The sequence below is a fragment of the Mustela nigripes genome, chromosome 4, assembly GCF_022355385.1.
Source record: "Mustela nigripes isolate SB6536 chromosome 4, MUSNIG.SB6536, whole genome shotgun sequence".
Classification (NCBI taxonomy): Eukaryota; Metazoa; Chordata; class Mammalia; order Carnivora; family Mustelidae; genus Mustela; species Mustela nigripes.
In genome coordinates, this window is record NC_081560.1 from 89,226,014 (window position 1) to 89,249,198 (window position 23,185).

General features: G+C 40.7%; 1 protein-coding gene across 2 annotated transcripts in view; it reads left to right on the top strand.

Moving 5' to 3' along the window:
* The window catches only part of HBP1 (HMG-box transcription factor 1), a 29,556-nt gene that overhangs the window by 4,097 nt on the left and 2,274 nt on the right, over positions 1-23,185 (top strand). For both annotated transcript variants that reach the window (XM_059397032.1, XM_059397033.1), the window contains exons 2-10: positions 4,001-4,184; positions 6,190-6,418; positions 9,682-9,820; positions 10,158-10,269; positions 10,364-10,476; positions 12,745-12,901; positions 13,615-13,759; positions 19,789-20,106; positions 22,598-22,739. In XM_059397032.1, coding sequence (XP_059253015.1) covers positions 4,001-4,184; positions 6,190-6,418; positions 9,682-9,820; positions 10,158-10,269; positions 10,364-10,476; positions 12,745-12,901; positions 13,615-13,759; positions 19,789-20,106; positions 22,598-22,739 — 1,539 coding nt within the window. The remainder of the gene's footprint in view (positions 1-4,000; positions 4,185-6,189; positions 6,419-9,681; positions 9,821-10,157; positions 10,270-10,363; positions 10,477-12,744; positions 12,902-13,614; positions 13,760-19,788; positions 20,107-22,597; positions 22,740-23,185) is intronic.

The following is a 23,185-nucleotide window of genomic DNA, read 5'->3' on the forward strand; positions in this document are numbered from 1 at the left end:
GAAGCTGGGAGCCGGTGGCTGGCGAATTGGAAATGAGAATACACTGTTTTTAGTGTATTTTCCCTTAAATATGAGTTATGGATGTTTCTGCATACTTATACCATGTTTCAGTATGATTTGTTTTATAGGCTCAAAGAAAATGTTTATAGTTCAGATCACGTCAGACCTCTGTTCAAAAATCTTCAGTGTTCCCCTTTGTCTGATAATTGCTAATAAAAATAGTAGCCACTCTGCATTGAGGGCTTGCTCTGTGTTAGGTACTACTGTAAGCTTTTTACATTTGTTAGATCACTGAGTCTTTCTTTACAACAACCTATGTAGGTGTTTTTTTATTTCCATTTTACAAACAAGGCAAAAAGATTTTGAGTAGATTGTCCAGTACACATAGCTAATAAGTAGTAAATCTGATTATAAACTCAGCCTAATTTCAGAGCCCTTACTCTTGTGTACCAAAAACAAAGAAACCAGTTTTCGTAAACTAGGATTGAAGATGCTGGCGCAGTCTACCTTTCCAGCCTTCATATCCATGACCACAAGACACACAAGGCCAGCTTCCCTTCTAGTGATACTGGATTCTGTGTTGTTTTTATTTTATCCATTATTTTGCAGACTCTTCAAGTTTGCTCATGTGAGTTTCTGTCATTGGAAGGCTTTTCTTCCTTCCTTTTTACCCATTTGTGGCCAAGCCCTGCTGTGTAGAACCGTGATAATTTGCTTATATGTTTCCACTAAAGTGTAGATTCCTTGAGATTGAAGACAAATTGTTCATCATTGAGGTCCAACATTGCAGTTAGTTTAGTGTCTTGTATATAATGTGTATTAAATAAGTGAATATGTATATTTAAATAAAAATGAATTTAGTAATCATTTTTAGCTCACTTGTTCTCACAGTGCACCTGGTATTCTTTTAAAATGAAATAAATAAAAAACAGCTCACAGGGTGGTACCCCAGACCAAAGAAATCATATTCTCTGGAGGTGGGGCCTAGGCATCATTTTGTTTGAACCACACATAATCCTGTGCTTGAGAATCACTGATCTAGCTAAAGTGTGCTTGATTTTTGCATTGTGAAGTGGAGGTTCAGAATAATGATTTGGCCAGTTCTGCTTGAGAAATCAGTTCGCGTTAGCACATCTCCTGTTGCTACCAGTTTTGCAGGAGATTACTTGTTATACTCCTGCAGATTTGCTATTAACCATATAGTAAGACTGTGATTAATTAGTAGATAATAAATTGTACTGAACTGAAAAAATGTCCATTTCTTGCAAACGCCTTGGACATCTTCTAGATGAACTGTTACTTGCCTGAAGTAATGGCATGACCGGTGACTTTTATTGAGATGTGTTGGATAACTTGTCATATTTCTGAGGGAGGAAATTGCTGAAGCTGAATAAACGAGCTCTCTGGTCTCCTGTCATTAACTGTTTTCAGTAACTGTTCTATTTAGGATATTAAGTACCCAGAGTACGTGGAAGGTTGCCCTGCGTCAGTCGAGGGATAAAACATTTTGTAAAGAAGTCATTTTACATTTCTTTGACTCACTGTGTCTCAGTTTATCCTCACAACCCCTCTAGGAGGAAAGTAGAGCAACTGTTTCATAGATGAAGATAACTGAGTCAGTGAGAAGCTCAGTCACTTAGATCAGATATTTAGTAAGTGGTCAAGCTGGAATCAAAACTCATGACTCCTTACATCTGACCCAGTGCCCTTTTCACTACTTCATAGAACATCTTTGTCAGTATTGAGTAAGACTCTTAAAACAGTGGCTAGGATGTGGGTCATTTTTGAGGGGTGTAGGCAGAGAGAACCAGAAGTAGAATGTTAGAAATAAAGTAAGGCAACAGGCAGTTTAGCTGCATGCATTGGGAACCATAAGATGTTTAATTGCCATTCACCAACTAATGTGTTTCCAGAAATCTGAAATAATCTGATATAAGCAGATATTTTTTTTTGAAAATTCATACATTTAGAAGAGTGAAAAATCTGGGGATAGTGTGTTCAGCAGTAGGAGAGATAAGGAAATTTTGGTATATTATGGAACGATGTAAAATCAATCTGTAAAAAAAATTAGTGACATAGGAAAATGCTTAAGAACTTACGCTAAGGAAAAAGATATCAATTATGTATAATACAAAGTATGGAGGAAAATACATGATTGTAGGTGTCTGCATGAAAAAGATATTGGATTGTAAAACAGTATACCAAAATGGTAACAGTATCTAAATCTGGTTGGTGGGATTAGAAGTCATCATTCCTGGGGTATCTGGGTGGCTCAGTCCGTTAAGCCTCTGACACTTGATTTTGGTTCAGGTCATGATCTCAGGATCCTGACATCAGCTCCCTATAGGGCTTCGCACTAGGGAGGGAATCTGCTTGAGATTCTTTCCCTCTGCTCCTTCCCCTCTCCCCACCCAGAGAAGCCTTCTTTCTCTGTCTCTCTAAAATAAATAAATAAATCTCTTTTAAAAAAGTAATTCTTTCTTTATTAAAAAAGTTCTTTTTTTCCATTTTTTCCCCCCACAGTGATTATGTATTTTACAGTTAGGAAAACATATTTCATAATAAAAAGATCATGAAAAAGCCTTTGGAGAAAAAAATTTGTCAGTGTTGCCAGTGTTTGTTGGTGATTATGTCATGGCTTAGAAAGTTCTGGTATAAATACTGAGCAGTTAACATCTTTTCACTGCATTTTTGATCACCAGAGGCAAGAGTACTAGACTTCTAGTGACTTTATTATTTTTTTTTTTAAAGATTTTATTTATTTATTTGATAGAGATGACAAGTAGGCAGAGAGACAGGCAGAGAGACAGGAGGAAGCAGGCTCTCCACGGAGCAGAGAGCCAGATGCGGGGCTCGATCCCAGGACCCTGGGATCATGACCTGAGCCGAAGGCAGAGACTTTAACCCACTGAGCCACCCAGGCGCCCCTTCTAGTGACTTTAAAGTGCAGTATATTTTATTGTTTTATTTTGGGGTAAAACTATGTCATGTTAGTTTTCTTGTGTGTATTAGTACTTTTTTTTTTTAAATGAGCTTTGGAATAAAGTCTGAGAAATCAGGAAATATTCCTGCTGCTGTCAGCCCAGTTAAATAACCAATTCGATCATTGTCCAAAGGCAGAGTGTAAATGGTATAAACACATTTTACTTTTCCAACAAAATTTAGTTGGTAGACTTTGCTAGAAATTATGTAGGTATAAAAATCTATGTTTTCTTCCTTGTGATAGCTTTATAGGCTTAAGATGAGTATAGATTTACTATTTGTTTAAATTTCATATGATTATTACTCATTTTAGAAATAATAAGGACAGGTACCTTTTTATGATGGCTAGGTACCAAACTCATAAAGAAAACGTGGCATTTTTTTTTTTTTGAGAAGTGTACTATATGGCCATTTTAAAAAAACTCTTAATGTTATTTTAAGTATGTTAAACTTTACTTTCAGATAAGAGAACAAAATAACACAGTTGGTAAACAGAGAAATTGAAATAGAATCTTTAAAAGTGAAAAAAATAGAATATTTCTTCAGTTTTTTAAAAAATTTAACTGAGGCAAGTTTGTTAATTTTCTTCTCCTTTTTTTTAGTTTGTTAATTTTCTTTGAAATTTGAAGATACAAGTTGAGAAAATGGTTTTCTTGGTCTCTCTATTTGGGTCTCAGAGTTTCTTAAAGAAATAAAAGTATATATAATAGTGCTATTATTCTATTAAAGAAAATACTGTGAGACTGACATGCTACCTACTGTACTAACGAGGCACCTTAAAGAAAAGAGTATTATAAATTTAAGATACGAATCCTTTTGGATTTGGGTATAATTTAGTGCTGACTACATGGTCGGAGTCTGGGAGTCAGGGAGTCTGCCTGCTCTAAAGGATTTGAGGGGGATACAGATGGTAATACATGATTAAGATGTAACATTATGAGTCTCTGACAGATTTGATACCTCTATAATCTCCAGGTCACACGACTTGACATTTTTTCTTTATTATTTTTATTTGAAGTCGGAGCACCATAACATGGTGTGGGAAGTGAAGACAAATCAGATGCCTAATGCAGTACAGAAACTCCTGCTGGTGATGGACAAGCGCGCTTCAGGCATGAACGACTCATTGGAGTTGCTGCAGTGTAATGAAAACTTGCCCTCCTCGCCTGGATACAACTCCTGTGACGAGCACATGGAGCTTGGTAAACAAAATTAAAAGTTTTTTAGGAGTCTGAGATTCATATTCTATGTTTGGTCCACTTCTCCACCTACCTTAAACCGCTTCAAAGTATGTGAAGTTTTTGTACCTTAGGAGTTTTCAGCATTCCACTGTTACTGCTTATAAGATATTACTTAAAACTAACATAACTTTGGGCTATTTATGGTCATAATCGAAACTCATTTACAAATTATCAAAGTAAGCCACTGTCCTGAGTAAAGGTCGGGCCATTAAACACCTCCGGAAAATCCTGCCTGTGGCTCCTGTGATTTTTGAGACCTGTTGGTGAGCTCAGTACATTGTGCTCGGCCACCTTGTGGCTGGTTTGTGGCTGCGATGGGCAGGTTACAGCGGACCCTTGAAACTGGAGGATCTGTCATTTATGGTCATCAGTGCCGCCAAGCTGCCCTTGGGATGTGTGGCCGGTAGAAGTGTGTAGGTTTGCGCAGGTAGGACTTGGAATTGTACTGCTAGGAGGTTGGTATTGAAGAGTCAGCACCCATTGAGTGACCTGGGCTTGTGGCCCTGCTTTTCAGCTTGGCTCTGTCTGCATTTAATGCCGGGCTTGCTGAAATGTTTGCAAACCCCCGAGAGGCTGTGATCATCTTCCCTTTACCAGGGATAGGACAGAGGAGACTACGTGCTGCTGCACTCTTTGGGAATTTGGAGATACTACAGCTCTTGGGACATTTCCTGCTTGAATGCTGACGGGTTGCTGGGCCCTGTGAGTCACCGAGTGGTGGGTGCCATTAAGCACGGAGCGCCCATTTGTTCGGGTAGTTGCTTGTCCACCAGCCCACCAGTTTCAAGAGGAAATCAGGAAGTCGGGGCCAGTGGGTGACAAAAACTCGCACCCCTCCTCATTGCTTGGGTTTAAAAGCAGTTAATTTCCTGAGCTCGAAAGACAAATGAACCCTTTCTATGCAGTAACTAAAGAAGTGCTGGTCCAAGAAGGTTGTCAGCAGTGGGGAAAGGGGGATAGCTAGGTCAGTGCGAGAGTTACAGGGTGGAGTTTGCGTAATGTGATGTTTTTCAGCTGCTCAGTGAAACGGGGGTGGCTTCTACTCTGTTTACTTAGTGGATATCCTGAATTAATACTTAATAAGTAAGACATTTCAGCTTCAATAGGCTGTTCTGAGATAACTGCCTTGAGTAAGAATTCTGTGTCTGTACTTTATAGTAACAGCTGATCAGGACTCCTAAGGCTAGAAGAATTTTCTGTTTTACATATTGAAGGGATGCAGTGGATCAGCAGTTTGTTGTAGGTGTGTTTCATGAAGTTTTTTCAAGGCCTGTAAGATGCTTTCTCTTCTCTCCTTTTCTTTTTTTTTAATACAGGTTTTTTAGAATTCAGTCTTCGCTGGCGTTCATAGCCATGGTGTGTACATGAGCCTTGGGAACACACCCTTAAGAAAACATAACCAGTAGTTATCATTGAGTTTAGAATTTCTCAAAAGAAATAATTCAGCATAGATTAAGTTGAATAAGTAGTACCTAAAACTTATAATATGACCTATTGATCTCATCTTTAAAAAATCTTTCTCATTATTGCAGTAATCTTCCGTAACAGGGTAATAAAGAACGGGAGTAAACTCATGTGTGTACATAAAATGCCTTATTCCTCATTAACTTGTAAACCTAAAAACATCTCTGGTGGCCTATGGACTAATGCCAGGTGAGCTATAAAAAAAAAAAAAAAGTCAGAAGACACAGACTTTTTCTGGTCTGGGAAGAGGTATGGTAATTCAAGTTCATTAGTACATTTACATTTGTTTGGTCTGTTTTCTGTCAGGCGCTGTTGACCCTTGAATGTAGAAGGTGTCCTTTTTTTAGATCAAAACTTCCTCATCCAAGAAAACATTTCAAATTTAATACTTCCCACAAAATAAATTAGCTACATTTAAGGACTTCTCTTCCAGCTTAATTTTTAACATTATTCCCTGCATTAGCAATTTTCTTTTTATAATTTTAAGTGTGTTTCTTTGCAGATGACCTCCCTGAACTTCAGGCTGTTCAGAGTGACCCTACCCAATCTGCCATATACCAGCTAAGTTCAGATGTTTCACATCAAGAATATCCAAGACCATCTTGGAACCAAAATACCTCAGACATATCAGAAAATACTTACGGTGAAAATGAGGTGGATTGGCTGACTGAATTAGCAAATATCGCCACCAGCCCTCAGAGCCCACTTATGCAGTGCTCGTTCTACAACAGGTGGGAACACTGACTATATTGTTACTGAAAATGTTTGTCATTACAGAGAACTATTTTTTTTCTAGTTTTAAAAGTAATAATGCTATTAACCATCTAATGAATGGTTTACTGAAATTAGAATTTATAAGTCATTCGAATTAGGTTCTTTGTTCTGTAGTGATTACAGAGCTTTTTCACCTGGCATCATGATTTCATACTTTGAGAAGTAGATAAAAGGGACCAGAACCGCAGAGTCAGAAATATTTGTAAGTATATTAAAGTCATCCAAAAATAAACCAGACCAAGAAATACTTTTATTAGATACTTAGGCTTATAGAAATGAAAATTACACTATGTCTAAAAAACCATAGTTGTAATAAATATTTTATTTTAAAGTCTTAGCAACCTTGAGTTTGGTTCCTTTTGATCTAGGTTTATTTTCTTCCACAGTGTATGTAACCTTACGTTACCTTACCTGTTCGTGAAAACTATAATTGCTAATGTTAAATCTAGAACTTCAGAAAAGTGGACTGCCATTAGTGAACACCACTATTTCATATACCCAGACCAAATTTTCTGCAAATGAGTTGTTTGTGCTATGAAATTCTGGAAGCTTTGAACTAAAATTTGTAGAGAGACGTTAGTGGGTAATGTTTCATTAATTATCCCTAAAATTAGAAAATTATCTATGTGATGGGGCACCTGGGTGGCTCAGTTGGTTAAGCGACTGCCTTTGGTGCAGGTCACGATCCCGGAATCCCGGGATCAAGTCCTGCATTGGGCTCCCTTCTCCATGAGGATTCTTCTTCTCCCCTCTCATTCTCTCTCTCACTCTCTATCAAATAAATAAATAAAATCTTAAAAAAAAAAGAAAGAAAATTATCTATGTGAAAATACCTAGATAAATATGATAGTTTGTAGGAGAGAGAAGTGGATTTGTACTTGTGTGGGTAGACAGACTAGATAGTCCATATGAGGGGATGTAGGAATAACTGAATTTTGGTAGTACTTCTAACTTAATGTAATTCTTTGCTAAAAAATAAACTTTTCATGTGTGAAACCCTCGGTTTCTTGCAACCCATTAAATTATTTTGTTTTTCCTCTGTTCAGTGGGATGTTGGTCTCCATTAGGACAAATTAAATTTAGTTAACTAAATTTCTCAGTTTAATTCCATGGGAAATTTCCAAGAAAAATAGTCAAAAAGCTAAAAATTTGTTTATAATGAAAAACAAACAAACCAACCCTGACTTTCCTATTGGACTTTCTTTTTCCTAGTTTATTTATTTATTTATTAACAGCAAACTTAAGAGAATTAATAGTGTAGCTCACGGAAAGTTGAGTAAACCTCTCAGAAGATAATCTATATAAATAAAAACATGAAGGAGTAGTTCCCCAAAGATAAAAACTTATTCTCTGCAACATCTTCTGTGCTTCCCTTCCTCCTGGGAAACAAGACCAAGAGTCACGCTCTGCTGTCTGGCCTGCCTCCTCACACTGTCAGCGGCTGTTCATGCAGCTTCTTATAGTGTGTTAAACAGTGTTAGTAAGCTTTGGATGTCTGAAGTCCGTAACTGTACAGTACCAAGGGGTTAAGGACAGGTACCATTTACATTACCCCTGCATAGGTAGAGGGATGAAGAGACCAGTTGTGTTGGGTGTTTCAGACACGTATGGCATGTTAATTTTTACAGAATGTTTAGGCCATACACATTTTAGAACATTGCCTTGTTACTTCTCCTTAAATGGTTCAACAGAAGAACTCATAAACCCCAATTTCTTTTATTAGTCCTGAAGGCAGAGATATACTTAAGGACATTTAGCAGTCTGGCCATTCTCTAATATCATAAAGGTCTAAATGTTGGGGCGCTTGGGTGACTCCGTTGGTTAAGCAGCTGCCTTCGGATCGGGTCATGATCCTGGGGTCCTGGGATCAAGCCCCGCATCGGGTTCCCTGCTCAGCGGGGAGCCTGCTTCTCCCTCTCCCTCTGCCTGCCAGTCTGCCTGCTTGTGCGCTCGCTCGCTCTCTCTCTGTTAAATAAATAAATAAAATCTTAAAATAAAAAATAGTATTTGTATTTTGAAATCCAGAACTGGCGAGTTTTTTTTTCTTTTAAGATTTGATTTTATTTGACAGCACAAGCAGGGGGAGCGGCAGGGAGAGGGAAAAGCAGGCTGAGCAGGGAGTCCAAAGTAGGACTTCATCCCAGGACCCAGGGATCATGCCTGTAGTTGAAAGCAGGTGCTTAACTTACTGAGCCACTCAGGCACCCCTAAGGGGTTTTTATTTAAGAAGGGACATGAACATGAAAGCATAGTTTTATAGACCCTTATCAAAAAGTAACTTCTGCAAAGGCGTAATGAAAAAGTGTTAGGATAACATAAAAATCGTGGGGCTAACACAATTTCTCAGGGAGTAAGGGAACACCTGGAAAGTGAGATGTCCTTCCCCCTTTAACCAGCTAAGAGGGTTAGTACAGACTTGCACATACTTTGCTCTGTTACGGCCCAGATTCCTTCCTGTTTGGCACCTCCGAGAACTGTCCTGATGTAGGCCCTTCGGGGGTGGGTTGTTCTCCCAGAGCCTGCAGTCTTCCTCCCTGTTGCTCTCCGAACTCCTGAGCTGAGCACATGGTGCCGCTAACCCTGGCTGGGCAGGCTGCCTACTGCTCCCCCTTCCGGGAAGGGTTGGCCTTTTTCTAAGGTGGTCCTGGGGGAGAATAACTAGCCTTGTGAGTAGATGCTTTTCCGTATGTTTGTATCAGAAAACAAGAAATAGTGTCCATTACAAGAAGTTGCAAATAAGCTGCTTTCTGCTATAATAAGTTGAAACGTTTTAGCTTCAGGTAGTTCATTTCCTCTGCTCGGTGACAGGTGGTTGGTAGGTGGAGGGTTCCATGTTGGTCCCATTCAGCTTAGATGCCCTGAGTCAAAATAGAGGAGAGAAATGGACAGGGAGCCCTGTACGTGAGCCTTCATGAGTGAGGGTATGCATGTTTGTGTGTAATTACTGATGTCTGAATAAAGGAACAAATAATTTGGAATTTAAAAATACATGGCTAAATTTGAAAAAAGAATGGTATTTAGCATGTGTGAAGAAGGCTTGGGTAAGAAGTTAAGGAATAGTGTTCTCCAAGTGAAATCTTTGAAGTCTTTACTAGTATTTTCCATAAGTGTCTTATTATATGTGTAAGTTGGTATTAGGAATATGAAGTTCTTTTCATCAAAAAGAAAGATCTGTTGTAAGGACCTCTGCTTTATGGTTAAAACTGCTTCCTTATTTTAGATCATCTCCTGTACACATCATAGCTACTAGCAAAAGTTTACATTCCTATGCACGCCCTCCACCCGTGTCCTCTTCTAAGAGCGAGCCAGCCTTCCCTCATCATCACTGGAAGGAGGAAACACCAGTCAGACACGAAAGGGTGAGTGTGTTCATGAGCATAAACTTACGAAGTTTGCACAACAGTTGAAATATGTTAACTTTCCTTTTCTCAGAAGTACTTAGGAAGCACGTACAGCTGGGAAATTGTCTCACTGTTCTAGCGATTGGGTTTCCATTTTATTTTTGTTACCAGTGGGAACGTATGTTGAACCAAACTTCCAAAAAGTTCAGTTTTCAAAGGCGTTTTTTTCCCCTAAGTTTACAGTTTAAGTTATTTATTCAGGAGGAGAGAGAGAGAGCCAGAAGCCTTGAGATAAAGACAGATATTAACAGAATATGTTACAAAATAAAAAAGTTTCTGATGTTTTTCTCCATAGGCAAATAGTGAGTCAGAATCTGGCATTTTCTGCATGTCCTCCCTCTCTGATGATGATGATTTGGGCTGGTGCAATTCCTGGCCTTCAACTGCTTGGCACTGTTTTCTGAAAGGTGAAAGAATGGTTGAATTTTTATAGCTGACTTGTATAGCATGCTAGGCACATACCTAATTTTTTCTTTTTTTTTTTTTTTACTTAAACTTCAGGCACACGACTGTGCTTTCATAAGGGAAGCAATAAGGAATGGCAGGATGTTGAAGATTTTGCTAGATCCGAAGGCTGTGATAATGAGGAGGATCTCCAAGTGGGCACTCACAAGGTGGATTTAAAATTCGTAAAACTTCCAAGTCTTTCAGAAGGCAACCAAGCTCAATACTAATCTATAGGAGCATTCTCTGTTTACTTTCGTGCCTAAGTGACATCTTACATTTTAGGAAGAGGTTTTGTGACTCTGTGTTACGGCTCAGCCAGATGGAGCACCACAGTGACTTAAGGCTTACCTTTGTAATCATACTTTCTTAGATGGGAAAAAGATATATTTCTTAGCTGTTTTTGTATGTTCTATGTTGGGGGAGACTAAACTGGCATTTAAAATAAAATGAACAAATGAACCAAGGCTTTTTCTTAGGTAAGGTACAAAGGAGTTAATTCCCAAATGGATAATTGAGAGTTGATTATATTAAGTTACTTTCTAAGTGATCTGATAAAATACTGGCATTTTTTAAGTTGATAAGCAAAAGCTGTAGGTGGCAGGTGTCAGAAATGTCAATTGGTATCTTTAAAATCTTAATTTTTGAAATCTCGAAATTCTCTATCTCTACTATAGGCAGAGAAGTTGGGCATGTGAACTGTGCTTGTTTAAAATTCCTGTTTTGATCCTGCAGTTACTTACTGTTGAGTCTAGAGAGAAATAGTCCCGACTCAGCTGCCTTCCGGTTTCCCTCTTGCTGCTCTTCACTTGTAATCAAGATTGTCTGGTCTGACTTCAGCCTCTGCCATTCTACTCAAATTGTCTCAAAGGTTCCTAGCTTCATTCTGATTTCTAGTGAGACTGCTTGCTTTGTTTGGCATCTTTGCAACATTTGACTCAGTGAGTCGTCTTCTCTTGATTTGTGTAGCGTGGCACACAAATTCGGGTCCCTGCTGTCATCGTCTCTGTGACTGGTGGCTTTTCCGCCCATGGTGCTGAGTGTGAAAGTAGGTTCTGCCCCTTGGCACTTCTTTACCATTTCCTTTGTGCCCATATGGTCAGCAGCAGCTCCTTGGTGGGCCTGTGGAAGGCGCTCTGTTGTTGGACATAGACCTGAGCTCTGGTTCTGATTCTTCAGCAGCTGTGTGTGATCAGTGTTGGGCAGACTATCAAGTCTGCTGCGTGTTGGCTTCCTGATCTGTAAAATGGGGCTGGATTCATTTGGATGTCTCGTAACCCTAAGAATGAGAAGATTCTGAAATTTTTTTTTTTTTACAAATATATGGCTGTAGCCTTCCCCCGCATGTTGGACATCTGCATGTGGCTATCAACCAGTCCTTTATGCTTGACTTATTAGTATAACAGAGACTGGACCCACCTTTTTCTTCCTCTTCTTGGCCTCCTTTCCCTCCCTTCTTCTAAACATACTGTTAACCTTCTTGATTGGTAGATTAAAAACCAAGAAGTTGACTGTTCTCTCCTCCATCCATAGTTAGCGGATCAGTTCTGTTTCTCTAAAGATGCTTTGCAGTTACCCTTCCCTCCTCCGTCACTTCTTCCTCCCGCTAGTGGAGGAACGGTTGTGTACTAAAGCTTGCCGGTGGCCTGTCGGTCTCCTTGGTTTCTCTGTGAATTTAAGGGTAGGGATCCTGTGTAGTTAATGTGTTTCCAGAACCTAGCACCTGGCTTGTGCCCACTGCTCAAATATTGGTTGAATTTAAATTTAGCCTGGTTCTACCACCACAGCCCTTGTCGAATAAGACTAATGGGTTTCTTTCCTCCTGTCTTCAAAGAAATTGGATACCAGAGGCACCTTTTATTCTGCAGACTTTATCATCTTCTTAAAGTGGACCGTTGTTAGTAAAATACTTTCATTGACTTGCAGTACCCTCTCGAAGGAAGGTTTGGGCACTTCCCCAGTCCTTAAAACTCACCTTACTAACTGGCCTCTCCTTCTTGGGCTTTTTTGCCTCACCTTTGAACTCGCCCGTATTTCTAGCAAATACTCAGCACTCTCCAGAGCAGTCACCAGTTTCAGCTGTTCCTGGCATTGAGGCACATTCTTCTACCTTCTCGGTTGCGGTTGCATTCCTTTAAATCCCAGTTTCAGTGGGAGCTGAAAGCTCTTCCTAGTCTCTCTTGGAGTTTATACCTCCCTTCATTAAAGTCCATTAGCATCATTTACACTTAACTTAAAATGCTAATTCCAGTCTGCTTTACATGGTAGTGATCTATAGGTGAGCCTTTCATCATCACTGGGTGGAAAGGGAGGACCTACAGGCAGGGATCCTGTCTTGTTTATTGTGACCTTTTTCCACAGAGTCTTACATGTAAGGAACTTCACTGTGTGTTGAATTAAAATTTGCCTGTTTGTTCACTCTATGCATGTATTTTCAGGGCTATGGTTCTGATGGTCTAAAGTTGTTATCACATGAAGAAAGTGTATCATTTGGCGAGTCTGTACTGAAGTTGACTTTTGATCCCGGTACAGTGGAAGATGGCTTACTTACTGTAGAGTGTAAGCTGGACCACCCTTTCTATGTTAAAAATAAAGGTAGGGCTTCAATTTGAATTTATAGTAACTTTTTAAAGAAAGCTTCTTAAATCTATAACTATGTCTTGTGTCACAATTCTTTGATGATTAAGAAAAAAACTTGAAGGGCGAACTTCTTTCAAACTTCAGAGAACTACCCTAGGAAGTGCCTTATCATAATACCTACTGATGTGTATGCGTTTTAGCAGGAGTCAGGCCGGGCTGTCCCTCCCACGGGTAGGAACTCTTAGACTCGCATAGCACACTATATAAGCAGCTCTCTGTTATCTTGGTATAGTTTGGGGAATGGAGTGTTCCAGTAATTGCATTTTGGTTTAAGATTACCAGATATGCTATATATCTGAGTCACTTTTCTGAGATCTGTTACAACATCACCATGTTAAAAATGATAATTCAGAGGCAATATATTTCATGGTCTCAGTCATCATCATCTATCACTTAACTATCTTGTAAATTGCTGGAAATGCCGATTGATGAATTCTGTGTATTAATAAAATGCTGAATTAAACTAGTTTTGGAGAGCTTTTGCATCGCTTGAAGAAAATACTTGGACTTGCTTTTTGGCAAATATAAAGGATATGTTAAAAATCTGGGACTTAACTAATAACTTATTTTTAAGGCTCGGAAGTGATAGGTATATTGTAGAATAAATAATTAGGGTCCCTTCTGTCCATCTATATCCTTTATGTAACTGCTGTTTGATTTAATTTTAGGTTGGTCATCGTTTTACCCAAGCTTGACTGTGGTACAGCATGGCATTCCATGTTGTGAAATTCATATTGGTGATGTATGTCTACCTCCTGGACACCCCGATGCCATTAATTTTGATGATTCAGGTGTTTTTGATACATTTAAAAGGTAACACTGGGTTAATTCTTTTTTTTTCTGTTAATTTTTACCTTTAATCTCTTTAATGATTGCTAAGTCAGATATTTAGGAGATTAAACCTAAAAGATTTGAGAATTCTAAAAGGACTACTAAGAGGAAGTATATACATGATTAAATGAAAAAATAGGTAGTATAAAATAATAATTCAAGGGGAGCTTTTCACAGAGTAGTCATATAGGAAACCTGGGAGTTCATAAAATATTTGATATTAGATTAGGAAAAAAACCATACTTTATGTGACCAAGAACTATAGAGATGAGTGTTTTGATTGTTATAGATCTAATAGTTATATGTATAAAAAATTGCTATATCTAGCCGGCTGTTTTCACCAGACCACAAGTCTCCTAATAATGTTTTTTTTTTTTTGTAATTAATCGTTTTCTTTTCTTAACTGTTTCTTTTAATATTCATTTCAACCAAGGGCATTAGTTGCATGAATGAACAAATAGTAAAAATAGTGAAAAATTGACATTTGGAAAATCTTAAAGAGGAAAGTGATTTTTCCTGAGAACAAAGTAAGTATGCAGGTGTCCTGACACTCAAGAAGGCTGATGTGATCAGCTGTCTTCAATTTGTGTGCACCTTTTCTGGTTTTAGCACTGAAAGGCCCATGGCCCTGGATGCCGCTCAGGCCTGGGCACGCTGGGGTTGTGAGTTACCTACACCTAGGGATTAACCAGAGAAAGTGTGTGTAGGTATCTGGGATTTTAAAACTCATTTTTTTCTTTAAGATAATTATTAAGTAGAGAATTCAGAATTCCTGCTGGCCTATAGGTTTTATTTCATTCATTTTAACATAAAACATAGTTAATAATATACCTTTATTTCAAAAGGATATGTGAGGTATTGTTTTAAAAAAGCAACTAGCACAGGCCCTGACACAGGTTATATGCTCAGTAAACATCTGCAGATTAGAATCTAAATGCCATTTGATTATGTTCTTCATACATACTGTTCTAAAAATTATAGAGAAACGAGACAGTTTGAAGATCTGATACTCTAAACATTCTTAAGATTTTGGTGAGAATATTCTAGAGACACAGAAACTTTGGAAGATAATTTGGCTTTATTTTATAACACTGAATATCTGTAATAGTTGTACCTAGAGAAGTGCATGTGCCCTAGAGAAGCAAATTCTCATAGACATGCGCCAGGAGAGATGTAAGATCATAGCTGTGTTGCTCAGGATAGCAAAACCGTGGAAACAATGCAGTTAGTTGTTCATTGCAGCGATTCAGCAGCTGCAGAACACATACATAAATAGTGATGTAATCATACGACAGAATTATAGGTGGAAGAAGAATGAGCCATAGCCAGACATTGTAAAACATGAATCAGTTTTTTAGAAATAATGTTAAAATTAATCTCAGAAATATGCATTATCATTCCAGTTTTTATGGAATCAGATGTTCTGTGGAAATACATCTAAGAGAATTTAAATCTAATTACATTTATATAATTTTTACACAGTATGTATAATATACATTGTACAGTTAGGGATTCAGCAATGTGGGAGGGTGACTCATAGGATTTAGTTTGTAGTCACACTCATGCCTAAGATTTCTTACAGTGAAGGGATACAAAGCAAAATTACAAAAAGGCAAGGCACGTGGGGTGAAGTCTGGAGGAAGCCAGGCTTCCAGGACTTGTCTCCCAGGGGAGTCACACATGCGTGCATCTCTCTCTCTGCAGCGTGTGCTAACAGCAGGTAGGCCAGGGTGTCAGCTTGGGAAGCTGTTGGGCACTCTCGCCAGGGCTTTGCCGGGAGCTGGTCTCTTAGGCTGCCTCGGCCTTGCATGTACCGATTACAGACTTTCAAAAGGAAAGCAGGTGTTTAGGGCAAACCATGTTGTTTGTACATGCAGTTTAGGCACGATGAGCCACTCTTACCAGTTGTGGAATGATGAGAACGCTCCTTGAAATCCTAAGTCCAGATGCTGGTCGAGGGCCAGCCTTGCACGGATGCCCTTGAAGGGAGAGCAGTCTCTCCTGTGTTAACTCTTTGCTGCATAACAAGACTTTTACATGTTACGTGCTGATACAGTTGACGTATTAACATGATTAATGCTGCTGTCCTGTTTATATATTGTGTTTATGAATTTTTTCTTAATACCATACTGAAAAAGTAAGGGGATGATAAACTGTTCAGGAGAGTGGTTTTTCTCTGGGGGATGGCAAATGTGGAACTTTAGTGAGAGAAATATTCTATTTCTTAATTAGTTTGTGGGTTTACACATTTATTTGTACACTTTATAACATAAAAGTTCTATATATTTTTTATCTAGCCATGTTGTAAAACTCCTTTAAGCAAAAAGGAACACTAGGCTAACTCATTCCTGCTTTGCCAAGATGGTAGGTTCCCATCACTTGGTCCCACTGAGTGGCAGTCACGCCTGAGATGACCTTGGACATTGGTCTTGTTTTGTTGTGGAGTGAAGCAGCATTGTCCCTTCTGCTCCTCATAAAGGAGTGGAAAATGGGCAGTTTGATCCAGGGGAAACCATGACAAAGTTGGGAAGCATGAAGTTGCTTACATTCTCACTGTGGATTAGATTGACTTCGTGGGTGAAGGGAGGTGCTTCCTGGTGTAAGGAAGGCAAGAAGGGGAAGAACGGCAGGAAGAAGAAACCCATGTCTGAGAGGGAGCCCCGGGGTAAATTCCGGGGAATCTGGAGCTTTGGGGCCAGCTCTTAGGTCCTGCTGTACAGAGAAGGACATTTGAGTAGATTTTAGCTTGGTAAGGACCAGAAGTCAGCACAGATGAGCTCTTAAACACAACTTCCAGTTCATTTGTGGAAAGGAAGCTTCGGAGAGCATGATTTGGAGAAGCCCATTTGAGCCATAGAATTGAGGCCGGTCTTCTGGCATCAGGCAGTTTTCAGTCACTTCTGACTCTGTGAAGTTGGCATTTCTGTTCCAGTGATAGAATTTAACAAACTTATCAGGAGCCCCGTCTGTGCCCCTGGGGCTGTACACATGTCACCTGAGGTAATCCGCGCCCAGTGAGATGACATCTCCCTTTGCAGGGGGTGGAGATGGGGCACCATTAAGGAGCTAAAACAGCCATTAGTTTCAGAACCAGGTTTCAAGTCTGTGTCATCCGAGGACTCCGAGTTTAGTGCTCTGTTTACCAGTCTAGGTTCCTTCTGCAGTAGCAGTAGACACCCCAGTGAGTGCCTGCGGGGCGCTGGTCTCCGCTGGTCTCCGCTGAGTTCCGTGGACGCTGTTGTGGTGGCCGCACAGCTGCGCGCTCTGTGCGGACGTTCCTCTCAGAGACGTTAACTGAGCGATGCGTGGGGTTTGTGACCCTCTGCCTGCCCAGTCCCCCCGCTAGTGAGTGCAAGAGGTGGGGTTGAGCCCAGTTAAAATCCTACATTATTACGTTGTATGGCATTTACCTTCTCAGTCATCAAATATTCGAGAGCCCGGTGTATGTGCCGGGCATGGGGACTGAAGGTCTGGGAAGACGGGGCCCGCCTCTTGGCTACCCGTCCGAGGAGGAGTGGGCCCCGGGGCTGTGTGCGGCCCGCGTGACCGAGCTGCGGAGCCAGGCCACCTGCGCCCGCACCTCGGCTTTGCGCGGCTTCGCGCTGCTCCGCTGGGGAAGCGGGACTCGGTCGATGAATTTCGCTGCGGCCTGTGAAACCGGCTGTGAAATGATCATGTGGAGGGACGAGTCCGCGAGTGGCTCAGACTGGCGGTTTACAGAGCTACTCCTGCTGTGGGGATCTCCTTGCTCAAGTGACAGCTGGCCAGGCGCGCAGGGGGTTGCATGGAGGCCGCAGGGAGAGTGCGGGCGGGGCTCCCGCGGTGAGGCGCGCCCCCACTGTCCGGGCTGTCTGTCCGGCTGTCGGCTGTCGGGCTGGGGCTGTCCGGATTGTCCTGGGGCTGTCCGGATTGTCCGGATCCTTGAGGCTTGCTTTTAGACAGTCTGGGTCCCGTTTTAATGCTTTTGTGACATCAAAATCCAGAATTCTGTGATTACGTATTTCAGGCTAAGGACGTTGTATCCATAATGGAAACAGGGCAGGCTCCATTCGCACCACTAGATGGTAGAGTTTTCATATTTCAGTAGTTAATGAGCTTGCCTGAGAATTGTGTTAAATCTTTTTTGGTATTTCACATTGTAATCATACTTTTTTTGGTGGAGATGAATAATTCCATGTCAGGTTCATTTATAATGCTTTTTTAATTTTGCTGTTTTTCTCAATTATATATGGGAGGAGCTTGAGGATAGCAAAAATGGTTTCCTTAATGTAATCCTGACTGCTAAACATCGATCAGATGGTTTTGGAGTCATATTTATGTTGATTTCATGTGATACCTTAAAAAAACCCCACAGGAGTGGTTGATAATTGGTAGGAGTCATTTTTATTGTGTACAGTGAATGGCGTGGGCCTCACGCGCTGCGCCCGCTCCGACCCTGTCTCTGGAATAATTCGTGATCTCCTGTTGCTTTACCTTTAGGCAGATACTTACTATTCCTGGAGCTAATATCAACCTGTTGTGATAGATCCCAGAATTTCTGTTTCAGGAAGAGTGTGGGAGAGTAGGGGCTAGATTTAGAATAAAAGTTGTTTTTTAAATTTTATTTATTTATTTGACTGAGACACAGAGAGGGAACACAAGCAGGGGGAGTGGGAGAGGGAGAAGCAGGCTTCCCGCGGAGCAGGGAGCTGGATGCGGGTCTCGATCCCAGAACCCTGGGATCATGTTCTGAGCTGAAGGCAGACACTTAGTGACTGAACCACCCAGGCAACCCTAGAAATAAAAAGTTCTCTATTAAGAGAAGAGGTATAAGCAGTGGGTGTTAACACATTTGGAACAAAAAAAATCTTGGACAGGTGTAATCTTTAGGTTGTCTTGTCTACATTAGCTCTACTTTTGAGGTAGTATTTTCAGTGAACCTGATTATCATTTGTTCACCTTGAGGTCACCTGGGGGCAAGGCGGAGCACCGTGGTTTTGGTGAGGAAATCTAAGGGCTTTGGAGGTGGAAAGATCCGATTGGGGGCTGGATTTAGTAGTGTGGGGCCTTGGGGTAAATAGTACTTGTTCCGTTCTTGGCCTGTTTATTTAAAGAGAGGCTAAGGATACTCGCTAAGTGAGCTTGTTGGGAAAATGAGAGAATATGGATAGCTGGTTTCCATGCTCACATAAACTGAATATACCTGCCAAAATACGGAACCTGCCTGATGAGTGTAAGTTCTCACTTCTAAGTTATTAAACTGTGTTCTAGATGGATGGCCTTTAGGGGTGATGGATGTGTACATGACTGTCTTGATGTAAACAAACAAAATTTTAAGTTCCTTTAGCTGTATTCAACTGCTTTTTTTGAAAAAAATTTTTTAAGATTTTATTTATTTGACAGAGAGAGATCACAAGTAGGCAGAGAGGCAAGGCAGAGAGAGAGAGGGAGGCAGGCTCCCTGCTGAGCAGAGAGCCCAGTGTGGGGCTCTATCCCAGGAGACCGGAGCTGAAGGCAGAAGCTTAACCGACTGAGCCACCCAGGCGCCCCAGTGTGTTCAACCACTTTTGACTGTCCTTCCCCCACACTTTGCCTTGTCTAGCAGCTAGTCTCAGGCCTGGTACATGCCTGCTGCTCCATCTGAATTTTCTAGCTTTATTTAGACTTCTGTAGGCCAAGAAATCAGATTATCAAATTGGTCAAAAAGTGAATTTAAGCAGTAATTAAGTGGGTTGTGTGGGATCTGGAGGAGGTACTTGCTATGGATAGTGTGCAGATTATAACATTCTTGTGGGGGGCTTGAAGTTTTCTTAACTTTTGTAGTCTCTGTAGATTTAAAAAATAATAATTTTAGTCCGTGCAGATACAAGCTTTCAGCTTACAAGCAACTATCAGTGGTGAGGTGGTTAGAGTTGGGCAACATACACATTTACGTTTCCAATCAGATGTTAAGGGTTTTGTTTTTGTTTTTTAATCATGTTTTTACAAACCAATTAAACTGAATTAAAACCATGTTAATAAATTTTTTTTAGCTATGACTTCACACCTATGGATTCTTCTGCAGTCTATGTGTTAAGTAGTATGGCTCGTCAGCGTCGTGCATCTTTGTCTTGTGGAGGGCCTGGAGGTCAAGACTTTGCAAGATCTGGACTCAGTAAAAACTGTGGCTCACCAGGATCATCACAGCTCTCTTCCAATTCCTTGTATGCTAAAGCTGTCAAAACCCACAGCTCAGGGACTGTGAGTGCCACTTCTCCTAACAAGTGCAAAAGACCAATGAATGCCTTCATGCTTTTTGCCAAAAAATACAGAGTTGAATATACTCAGATGTATCCAGGGAAAGATAACAGGTAAAAAGAGTATTTCTGATTCTAATAATTAACACTCAGTGCAGTTTTACAGGAACTGGGGTAGTTAAGTAAACTTGTCCTCCAAAAGCTTTTATTACTATTTAAAGATTTTTTTGACTTAGCATGAGAGAGGGGCAGAGGGAGAAGCAGTAGCCGCCTCCCCGCAGAGCAGGGAGCCCGATGCGGGGCTCCAGCCCAGGACCGCTGGACCACGACCTGAGCCGAAGGCAGATGCTCAGTTGACTGAGCCACCCAGGCACCCCCCCTCCCCCAATAGTTTTTATTATTGAATTCATTTTCTTAGGTTGACTTTAAAAAGTTTGGAATTTTTAGGGTCATGGGTAAATATTTTATAATACCTGGAGAGAATTTGGGTTACCTAAGGATCTGCCTTCTAAAATAATATTAAATGTTGTTTGCCTATTGGAAGTCACAGTTCTAACAGCTGACTGTTCCATCTTTCTAGAACAGTTTCTTGTGTCAGATCTCAAGGATGTCATTACAACTGTGTCATAACGGAATGGGCAGGCAGTGGCAATTTGGACAAATGTAGAAATCATTATAAACTGCCAAAGATGAAACTCAGAACCCAGGGATAAAATTGACTCCAGTCTTTTCCACTCTCTCTGTTTATACGCTTAGCTGATCTCTTAGTGAGCGTTCTCTACTCACTCCCTCTCTCACCAGCCTAAATTCTTCCTGTATTTAAATTACTTCTTCCAGTTTCCCCAGTTCCCTGACAATCAAAGCTACTGTTTTCCTTGATATCCTGAGAAAAGCCAAATGATTATCCACGTAAAATAACTGAGTTTTGAACTCGAGGTTGAACGTCTCATGAGCTTAGCTGCTACACAGAGGGACAGGGAGTGGTCATGGTTTCAGATCAGCGTCACCATTCGGCGTCTGTAGAGGTCGTGAAACCCTCGCCATACGACGGCTAGTTACAGCCGCCACCCCACGGTTCCAGATCTCTCTTGTAAGGAGAACTTCTAGGAGCTCCTCTGCGCACCTTTCAAATGCACAGCACAGCGGTACTGACTGCAGCCGCTGTTCCGCACCTGACGGCCCCACGGCTGGCTGACTGCACAGCTCAAGTTTGTACCTTTTGACTCCCTTCACCTATTTCGTGCACACCCCACCCCTGGCCTCTGGCAGTTACCAGTCTGTTCTCATGAGCTACATTTTTAAGGATTTACATTAAAAAAAAAATATCTCAAACCAAATGCACTTCTTAATTTTTTTAAGACTTTTTAAAAAAAATTTATTTGATAGAGATCACAAGTAGGCAGAGAGACAGGCAGAGAGAGAGAGGAAGGGAAGCAGGCTTCCTGCCAAGCAGAGAGCCCAATGCGGGGCTCAATCCCCTGACCTGAGCTGAAGGCAGAGGCCTTAACCCACTGAGCCACCCAGGTGCCCCCCAAATGCACTTCTGATTTGGGAATTGATACCTAACGTTTCTTACTGATTTAACTGGTAAATGTGTCAACCGTTATGTGGTACCTTTAACCCATTGTAAAAACTGGGTTCTATTTTGATAAAGGAAGATGCAGTACGTTTAATTGCATCAACTTACTGGGAAAACTACATACACATCTGTCCGTGTCCATATTCACTGCACAGTGACTTCTTGCTAAGCAGTAGAGCTGCGCTGCTGTTCTTCCAAGGCCCGGACGCCCCACTTGAGCTTTCACGTCAGGCACTGAGGTCACTTGTATACACTTCGCACAGCATACGTGACCTTTTGTGTCATGGCATCCATGGTTTCTGCATGTTCTGGATGAGATTTAAACACTGGTTTTAGGAGCAGTTTAACAAATATAAATAGAAAATAGCTTTAGATTTCTATCTTGATGTGTTTTATTCAGTTGGACTTCTTTCCTTTGGAGTTTATCCAATTTTTTCTAGTACGGAACTCACCTAGGATTTAGTTGGCGTTGTGTTAGGTGGGGAATGGTCTGGAGCGCATGGTTAATGCCTCCACATTTTCACTAGGGTTACAGGAATAAATGAAACTGATCACAACTATTTGATGGGTTATGTATGAGCACAAAAAGAAAGCAAAAATAGCTCTTAATACTTGATGCTGCTGATAGCGAACACTGCCTTGCTCTTTTAAGCATCTTTGAGAAAACTGATGTACATCAGGGTAGAGCCAGTGGTAATTTAAACCATTTCACTGAAATATTTCACTTTTTTCTTTAAGCTCTGTAGGACACTGAATTTGTAGCCACTTTAGATGTTCTCTGACAACTGGAACTGGCACTATTCCAGGAGGCTTTAACTGCCAAGATTATGATGAATGGGCCCATGGAACTGGGATTTTACTGGAAATGATGACTATAGTCTTGACCTTTTTCCTTCTCTCTGTTGGACAAGATTCTTGTCTTTTTTTCTTTTAACTTTTGACTATTTCTTTCTGAGGTAGCAGCACTGGACATGCGTCTTACAAGAAATTCTGGCCTTCAGCATCGTATGCATGTTTATTTTACAGAGCCATAAGCGTGATCCTCGGCGACAGGTGGAAGAAAATGAAGAATGAAGAGAGAAGGATGTATACGTTGGAAGCAAAGGCTTTGGCTGAAGAACAAAAACGCCTAAATCCTGACTGTTGGAAAAGGAAAAGAACCAATTCAGTAAGTCTCAACAACTTGTTGCTCAAAAAGATCTTGACTTTCCCCCATAACTGTACTGGTGTGTGGAGCAGTGTTTATAACCTTGAAAAAGTGGTATCGAGTCTCTTCTCAGCCTTTTTATACTTCACGACCTAATAACGTTTTACACCACCCCGTGAGGCAGGTTGCCTTTTTTTTTTTTAAATTATGAAGTGCCCTTTACTCTTTAGCATGGAAAGTAGAAGTGTCTAGCATGCTTAAGAAGAATGTTTATCCAGGGCACCTGGGTGGCTCAGTGGGTTAAGCCACTGCCTTCGGCTCAGGTCATGATCTCAGGGTCCTGGGATCGAGTCCCGCATCGGGCTCTCTGCTCAGCAGGGAGCCTGCTTCCTCCTCTCTCTCTCTCTCTGCCTGCCTCTCTGCCTACTTGTGATGTCTCTCTGTCAAATAAATAAATAAAACCTTAA